Source organism: Carica papaya, chromosome 3 (genome assembly GCF_054855325.1).
Source record: "Carica papaya isolate Zhongbai chromosome 3, ASM5485532v1, whole genome shotgun sequence".
Taxonomy (NCBI): domain Eukaryota; kingdom Viridiplantae; phylum Streptophyta; class Magnoliopsida; order Brassicales; family Caricaceae; genus Carica; species Carica papaya.
Window position 1 is genome coordinate 3,312,593 of NC_142311.1, and position 9,030 is coordinate 3,321,622.

General features: G+C 33.0%; 1 protein-coding gene across 4 annotated transcripts; it reads left to right on the forward strand.

Annotated features, from left to right (window-relative positions):
• The first annotated feature begins 4,754 nt into the window (after positions 1-4,754).
• LOC110814080 (putative serine/threonine-protein kinase WNK9) lies at positions 4,755-8,947 on the forward strand. Of its 4 annotated transcripts, XM_022041416.2 has the most exons (7): positions 4,755-5,215; positions 5,301-5,338; positions 5,489-5,716; positions 5,817-6,037; positions 6,231-6,388; positions 6,492-6,930; positions 7,037-8,947. In XM_022041416.2, the coding sequence occupies exons 1-7, from the start codon at positions 5,141-5,143 to the stop codon at positions 8,095-8,097; spliced, it is 2,220 nt and encodes a 739-aa protein (XP_021897108.1). In that variant the 5' UTR covers positions 4,755-5,140; the 3' UTR covers positions 8,098-8,947. The 4 variants fall into 4 exon arrangements, 3 of the variants coding, with proteins under 3 accessions (XP_021897108.1, XP_021897113.1, XP_088071254.1); XR_015817588.1 differs by lacking the exons at positions 4,755-5,215; positions 5,301-5,338 and having other exon boundaries at positions 5,474-5,716; positions 7,037-8,361; positions 8,494-8,947; XM_022041421.2 differs by lacking the exons at positions 4,755-5,215; positions 5,301-5,338 and having other exon boundaries at positions 5,474-5,716; positions 7,037-8,123; positions 8,494-8,947.
• The last annotated feature ends 83 nt before the right edge of the window (positions 8,948-9,030 follow it).

Consider the following 9,030-nt stretch of genomic DNA (forward strand, 5'->3'; position numbering starts at 1 on the left):
AAGAATGAAATTACTTACCACCATTTAGAATAATTCATCCTTAAGAATAATAAATTTTTTGTTCCTTTTTTTTTTCACCTAAAAAAAAAAAAATATATTACGAGTTTTAAATATTAAGTCTAACTTACGCGGTATCACAAAAATCTAAATGAAAATACTAGTGAAGTGCTCTTAAGGCTTCATTAAGTCTTACAAGATTCTCATCCATGTTATGTACCCAGTAGCTAGTTGATTAACATAAATATTCACTTTCCACAAAATATGTAATATTAAATATGTTTCAATCATGATATAAAAGTTCTCTAAGTTAGTGGTCAACATATTTGGTCAATGAGCTAAGACTATTCAAATACTACAAATAGTTGAGAATGAAAGGAAAGCTCATCTCAAAGGATCAGCTTCTTCAATAACCTCAATGGCCTCAACAATAAAAGTATCATTCTGTTCAAGATGATGCACGAACCATTCCACCTAATTGTCATAACTATCCTAAATTAACTCACTAATAGATGCATCATCAGGGTCACTAATAAAGCCATCCATGTTTAGTTGGAACCAATTGTCTGACAAGGCAACCCACCCCATCTCATGGCCATGATGGCAACCCCCGACTTCAGGACTAATGTTAATATGTTGATGAGCCAAATAGAAATCCATTGCAAGGTTAGAAATCTCAGCAATAGAAGGTATCCTAAATGAATTTACATTATCGAGCACGAACTTTTTCCTCTTACGCCAAATATTCAAGCAATAATTAAGAAGATTGCTTTTAGTACACAATTTTTTAAGTACTAGTTTTTTCATTAGGTTTCAAGTGATCCACCTATTAAGAGAAATAGAAAAAACTCATATGTGAATCTATTATCAATAGGTTCATCCTATACCTATTTAGGGATTGGATAGTCTCTATATGCATGGGTGATTCTCGCTGCCATCGTGGCATCTCGACTGAGGATACTTCTGAATGCTAAAAGGCATATAAAATGTTACAGTCTCTCAAGGACTATGAGGGTCCAAATAATCTTTCAGTGCCTACTAGGTCAGGGGTCATCCTCTTATTTAATATACTTAAAACAGTATGCGCATTAACCTTATCGTCACTGAAATTAGTTCAAGTTAACTTGTCAAGCGTCTTATCATCTCTCGATATGCAAGTTTAGGGAACCACATGATAAATATTCTCTTTTATGCAATAAATATATGTGAAATTCTCTTTACTTATTTTTACATATTTTGTTAAGAATGTATAAGTACGAATTAAAATTATTTATCCTCTTCTAAAAGAAAATATTTTTTGATAAAAAAAATTATATTAGATTTTAATTTATTGTGTCTACTCTAAATAAGAGAATTTAATTGTTGTAGAATGTTAACACATAGAAGTATACCTCCATCTACGTTGAGCCTTATAAAAAAACAATTATTCTTTATTTTAAAAAAGAAATTATTGAGAGATTATTTTATATTTCAATGAAAAATTTAGAATTTAGAGATGTCACTACTGAGTACATAATAACAACTATGTATTCTATTAGTTTTTACCTGAAAAGAAAATATCTTAAATAAAACTTTTATAGAATTTGTTACTTAATAGAATTATTTTTTGTGTTTCTATTATTCTTCTATTTGAAAAATAAAAAGTTTGGTCTAGATAATAAATTTAAAAATGTCCATATCAAAAAAAGTTATTAATACCTCAACCCTCAATACATTAATCTAGTGGTTAATATTTTTATGCTCTACTCAATAGCAACCATGACATTTTTCAAGATTCTTTTTAGAAGATGTTGGTCATTTCTTTAACTTAACTCAATGTACAATTATTTGTCATTTCATGTAAAAAAAGTCAGACCGCAAAGTAATAAAAAAATCTACTATAAATATTTATAATCATGGCTGTGAACATCAAGTATTAATTTCCCACTCAATTAAGGTGTGAGAGATAACCAACCTTTGTTATATCTAGGATAAATAAAGAATTAGAAAAGCTCATTTTATGGGAATTATATCAATTCTATGGTAGAAAACCATGAACCTCGTCAAATACTTCCAAACATGAGGGATAACTTGAGAAGGTATATTATGTTGAGGTACTTGAGTACATAAATGACTCTCTGATGAGGGGAAAGCCCAAAACCATATTATAAAGTAGATCCATAAATCACCATATTTTAAAAGTGAATTGAAATGCTCTTAACTTTCTATTACGACACAAAACTCATAAGAAAAACATTATAAATACTCTTAATCATTCTTTTTCTTTGGCGCTTGAAACAAAATTCTCAAAGTTTTTTAGTTCTTAACATAAACGGATGAGAATTTTATCTATAAGATAAAATTAATTTTAGCTTAAAAATAGCAAATGTCCAATTAACTCCTCCAATAATCGGACTCTACCTCGCCACCAAAGTAGTCAAACATGATTGTCTTTAAATGATTTGGTCTATATTTTATTTATTTTTTTAAATTAGTTATTGTTTCAAGTTTTTATCAAATTACTCTTTGTATTTTTTTTTTAAATTATTTAGTTATTTTCTGTTAATAGACATTAATATCGTTAAATTAGACGTCATGTATCATTTTTATTGACATGCAATATCTTCTGATTGATTTAAGTATTAGTTGAATATCACATCAGTTACCACATGACATCTAACTTGATATTAATATATATATATATATATCTCGATTCAGACTGGTCCTCAAATACAATTATGGATCAATTTCGATCAGATTAAAATAAAAAAAGAACAATCAAATCCTTAATTTTCTATATCTCCAAACCTAAAACCTTTTTTTTCTGCTTTTTCCTCCCATTCTCCCCCCATATTTGTCGTGCAAGGTCTTCTTCAAAGACAAGGATGCATCTTTCACTTCTAGCGAATGATAGTCGCCTCCACAATTGTAAAAACTTCTTTTTTTCTCTCTATAAACATAAAGCTTCAAGTCACATGCAACATTATTAATATCTATATTAATAATAATAATAATCAATTTATATATACACACACGTGTGTATAACTTTCAGTTACCATGTACTTTCTCTTGGGAGTTTTAGTCACTTTTATCTTTAACCTTCTTGCCTTGAATCTTTAGTTCCTCTACTTTTAACGTCCCTTGTACATAAATATATGTTTATGTCTAGATATGCACATATATCTTTTAATAATATGAAAGACGAGTAAGCTAGTGAGTTTAAGAACCTTGATGGCCTCCAGTCTTCTCAATTTTGCCCTTAATTTACTCTTTCTTGGAAATAAAATACCCTATCGCCTTTTTAGCTGCATTAGTATTGAATTTCTTCAGCACGCTCAACTTCCCATCACTCATGTTTTTAGCATCTTTAGCTTCCTCACGATTTTTGTTTCTTTTGCCTTCACAATTTAACTTCTTTAAATGGTGGTTACCTCTACTATTGTAAAAGCTTCCTCTTTTTTCTTTATGAACCTGTAGCTCCAATTCAACGAAGTGTTAGCCTCCAATATTTATTAGAAGCAAAGGGTCCATCCCCACCTTCAAATGAAACCTTATGCGATAGAGATTTGAGGGGGGAAGAGGAAGCATGGAAAAAAAAATAAGAAGACTTCGAGTTTAGGGATCTAGAGAATTAAGGATCTGTTTTTTTTTTTAATCTTAAACCGATTCAAACTAATCTAAAATTTTATTTGTGTATCAATCATTTAAAATTTTTGATATCACATCAGATGTCATGTGGCATCTAACTTATCATTCAAGTAACATTTTGACCAATCAAAAAGTATAACATGTTAATATATTTGACATATAATATCTAAGTTGATTATGTAAATTTCTATCAATGGAGAATGATTAAATGACAACTTTTAAAAGTATAGTGATTAATCTGATCAAAATTTAAGATTAAAACTAATTTTAATTAAAGTAAATAATACATGAACCAAATCATTATTTTAGTCATCTATACTTATTAAGGGTTAACAAATTCGACTATTCTCGTATCAAGAATGGATATAAGAATTATTTTCTAAAAAGATGATAAATTAATATAATTGATCTTAACGAAAGAAATTTTAACGTAGGTTAATTAGCTTATGTCTAAAATACAAGCATAGACAATAAAGAGACATTTGAATCTACTAAATTAATAACATTTCTCTACCATCAGCTTTTACTACTAGTTATTACTTAATTTAATATATAATTATAATGTTATAAACATTGTCCAGTTAAGCATTCATTCTCTATATATTTATATATAGGCAATATATCACGATCTCCATAAACATTTATTATTTCTCTTAACTTATTTGAATGTTAGCATAACCCTTATAAGCATGAACTTGGAAACACGTGAGACTATCTTTAAGTTTTTTTCTCAACATAGGAGCAGCTGGCCGATTTAACTTTATTATTTTTATCTGATGAAAACAAAGGAAGTTATGAGAGTTTCCGAAAAAGGAATGAAAATGAAATACAATACCAAGTCAACTTCTCTAAAAGCTTTTCTTTTTCACATGGCCTTCATGATGCAACAAAAGTAAATCTCCATTCAGAACCCTCCTGGTAAAAATGAAGAGAGAACAAAAGAAAGAAAAATAAAAAGAAAAATATGCACCCACTTGTCCAATAAAGCAACTTAAACATTGAAATTTAATAAGAAAAGCCTAATTCTTTGATTGGTCCATGTCTTCCCAAACTGTTGCAGGCCCATAGATGAATGGAGAGAGAGAGAGAGAGAGAGAGAGCTATATAAATGCTGTGGGTACGAGTGTGTGGGTTTATTTACAGCCCGTGAAGAGGTTGAAAGAAACGGGGGAGAGAGAGAGGAGTTGAAAACGAGAGGGACTTCTGTCTTGTAATGGAATATGGGTGTGAAGAAGAAACCTTGTGAAATCTTTGGCTTCTTGTCTCTGGGTTGTTGGAAATTTAACTTTGTTCTTTTGAACCACTCCCTCACAATTTTTTTTTCTTTTTCCCCTTCACGAACTTACAAATTTCTGCATTGATTACTACCTCTTATTTCTTCTCTTATTTAATGTTTTTTTCAGCCTTCTGATTATCTCTTCCTCTCTCTTCCTTTTTCTCTCTCGTGTAGAAACTGGAAACATTGTAGACTAGTAATAGAAAATTTCAAATAACAGTATTTTGGACGAGGAAAACAATGAATGGTGATACAAGCTTTGAAGATGATTATTCTGAGTTCGTGGAAGTTGATCCTACAGGCAGATATGGAAGGGTATATAGTTTGTAGTTTCTATTTCTTGGTCTTTTCTTTCTTCTCAGTATAACTTTTGAGTTTACTGTTTCCCTTCTTGTTGCAGTACGATGAAATTCTTGGCAAAGGTTCTTCAAAGACAGTGTATTCAGCCTTATCTCTCTGAGCTTTCTTGTTTATAAAATGACGGTTGTGATGGAATGGTTATTTATTTGTCTTGTTTTTTAGCTCACATCTCGTAAGTTTCCAGTGAAATGAACAAGCTTTTTTATTGGGTTGTATTGATTGTTGCAGCTATAAAGCCTTTGACGAGTATGAAGGACTTGAGGTGGCTTGGAATCAGGTGAAGCTTTATGATTTCCTGCAAAATCCAGAGGATCTTGAGAGACTTTACCGTGAAATACATCTGCTCAAGACCTTGAAACATGAAAATATTATGAAGTTCTGTACTTCTTGGGTTGATACTACCAACAGGAATATTAACTTTGTCACTGAAATGTTCACCTCGGGAACTCTCAGACAGTAAGCAGCTGTATATACATTCCTTCAATTAGATTTTTGTGGGCTCTGTATTTTCCTATGTGTTCATTACTCCTTCCATTTTTCTTTTTAATATCTGCAGGTATAGGTTAAAACATAAAAGAGTAAATATTAGAGCTGTGAAGCATTGGTGTACGCAGATTTTGAATGGGCTTCTGTATCTCCACACCCATGATCCTCTTGTGATCCACAGAGACCTCAAGTGTGATAATATTTTCATCAATGGCAACCAAGGCCAAGTCAAAATTGGTGATCTTGGTCTTGCTGCAATTCTCAGAAAATCTCATGCTGCTCGTTGTGTGGGTAAGTTCCCATATTGAAAAACTTTAGCCTAATTCAAGTCCTGATTGGTTTTTAGAGTACGAAAATTCTATAAATTGATTTGTACTTCATAGCTGGTTTGGCTAGTTTTTTTTTTTTTTTTTTCTCTGAATCAAAGTAAGGCTTAAAAATCCCGAAGTGTCATATTATTAAGTTTTGGGTTTCTCATTCTCAGGCACACCAGAATTCATGGCTCCTGAGGTGTACGAAGAGGAATACAATGAATTAGTTGACATATATTCATTTGGAATGTGCATATTGGAGATGGTCACTTTTGAATATCCCTACAGTGAATGCACCCATCCTGCTCAAATATACAAGAAAGTCATCTCTGTAGGAGCCCATAAAAGCTTTTTTAACTTTTTATCTTCTCCATCAGTTTCTTCACTGTCATTTTTTTTTTTTCACTTGATTGACATATTTCCTTTCTGTATAGGGGAAAAAACCAGAAGCTCTGTACAAAGTAAAGGACCCCGAGGTTCGACAATTTGTTGAGAAATGCTTAGCGACCGTGTCTTGTAGGTTTTCTGCTAGAGAGCTTTTGAAGGACCATTTTCTCCAAATCGATGATTATGGATTTGATTTGAGGCCAATTGATTATTATAAAGACTATGAAGAACCTGGGCCATTCCTAAGACAACCTCTTAATGGAACACATCATTGCAACACCTCTTTGTTCGATGTGTACTCAAATTACCTTCCTTATGATGCTGGAAATAATTTATATTACGATCCAGTTGAGCCTCAAATGAGTGAAATCGATCTCTTCACTAGCCAAGAGGACGAGCAGATGACAAATGTTGATGTCACAATCGAAGGAAAAAGAAGAGAAGATGATGGAATCTTCTTAAGGCTCAGAATTGCAGATAAAGAAGGTTTGGTTCCTCATTCTTGTGCTTCAATAGTTCCATTCCCACTAGAATTGTTTGGTATAAAGTAAATGCTGAACAAAAAGCTAAAGATTCAATTTTTATTTTGCAGGTCGCATTAGGAACATTTACTTCCCATTTGACATTGAGAATGACACAGCATTAAGCGTTGCTACTGAAATGGTATCCGAGCTTGACATCAGTGACCAAGATGTGATGAAAATAGCAGATATGATTGATGGTGAAATTGCTTCATTGGTGCCAGAATGGAAAAGGAAACAAGAAATGGAAGAAGAAGGTTTAGACTGCACAAGTCCAAGTTTCTGTCAAAAATGTGGTTCAAATGGTTATCTCATGGATTATGCATCGCCCAAAAATCAAGGTGTAAACAACCTCCAGGTTCTTCACTGTTCTAAACATGGATGTACAGTTGTTCATGGGCGTTTCGAGGAGATCACGTACCAAGTAGAAGGGCTAGAACAATGTGTTCCAGAAGTTGCAGTGCCTGCATTAACCCAAGCAGACAGCATTCATTATGCCGACATCTGGGCTCAGAGAGATGGACCAGAATCAAATTCACCAGGTTCAAGAGACGTTCATTGTGATAACGGCAGTGAGATTCTCAATCAATCCATTGAAAAAGAGGAGAAGATTATTGATATGGACACTCAAAGCCAATCCAATGCTACAAGCTCCTGTGCCAACCCTTCTGTGGATTCTGCTTTGTTTGATGATTATGAGAATGAAATTAGGCAAGAACTAAGATGGCTCAAAGCAAAGTATCAAATGCAGTTGAGGGAGCTTAGGGACCAGCAATTAGGAACCATATCCAAAATGGGTTTAAATTTAACCCCAAGTTTTGATAATTCAGATCCCAAGAAAGACGACAAAGCTTCTTTGTCTTCTTTTCTACCCAAGCTAAAGAGAGGAACCAATGGAGCTGTAACAAGATCACTGTCCTCCAGAGAGAATTTCACTTCACACTTTCCTACCGAAGCTGACAATGCTAAAAACCAAATTGTCAAGAATTTTGAGGCAAGTGATGAATCATTCAGCCCTGAAGGAATGGTTACTGCTAAGAGCTTCTATACAGGAAGTTTCCTTCCACAGTCTCTTCACAGGGCAACCTCGCTCCCAGTCGACTCGGTAGAGATGTTAACAGCCATAAAATAAGTCCTTATTGACAAGGGAAAGTGAAGGTGATGAACGTTGTTTTTTTTCCTTTTAAAAGTTTCTAGGCACTCCTGCCTCTAATAAACGAAGTCTAACTTGGCTGATCACATAAAACTAAAACAGCACATACCCTTAACTCCAAAGTGAAGGAAGCTTTCAAAAATTAATCTCAAGCGGCAAAAAGAGAGGAGATTCTTATGAAACTCCCATCCTCACTGGATTAATAGAAAGAGAGAGAGAGAGAAACAGAAAAGAAGTACAAATGTATGTTCGTAAATGAATAGTGTAAACAACCTCCGTAGATGTTAACAGCCATAAAAAAAAGTCTACTTGCTCCCTGCCAATGGCTGTTTATGGCTCCATTCTAGTTACTGATTACTCTTGTTTCTTCCTCAGAGACTTTTTTACTGTGTGGCAGACTGGATATAAAGTGGACCAAGAAGGCAAGGGAATTTCAACTTTCAATGCACCATCAGGGATGGGAATTTTCCTGCGTCTACAACCCAAGTTGCCAACTTGATAGGGATAAAATTTCGTAGCACGATGTGGAGCTATACCGGTTGACTTATATCATTATCTGTGGACATATTCGTTAATGGATCGAGAAATCAACAAGTGCGGCTAAAAGTTTTGAAGAAACCCCATGGAATCAGTTCAGCCATTACTTCCATGCACGACCAGATGAGAAAACGGAAGATGCATGGCACTAAATATTATACGACAAAATGGTTGGTTATCTTTATATTGTTAATAATGTACATTTGTTATCTTGAAATGTATAAATTTTTACCCAAAATAACATATATTATAATCATAACTAATATAAAATTAACAAAAATATAGTGAGAAATTTCGAAGGTGACCTTAGTTTAATGAGTTTTTTCTTTTTTTCTTACAGTTAATAATTATAGGTATGTGCAATATGGATGAATG

Excerpts from the sequence above, each read along its gene's own strand:
- LOC110814080 (XM_022041416.2), top strand. The coding sequence starts at position 5,141 with ATGAATGGTGATACAAGCTTTGAAGATGATTATTCTGAGTTCGTGGAA. Across the intron at positions 5,216-5,300 it reads CTACAGGCAGATATGGAAGG|TACGATGAAATTCTTGGCAA; the intron begins GTATATAGTTTG and ends TTCTTGTTGCAG. Across the intron at positions 6,038-6,230 it reads TCATGCTGCTCGTTGTGTGG|GCACACCAGAATTCATGGCT; the intron begins GTAAGTTCCCAT and ends TCTCATTCTCAG.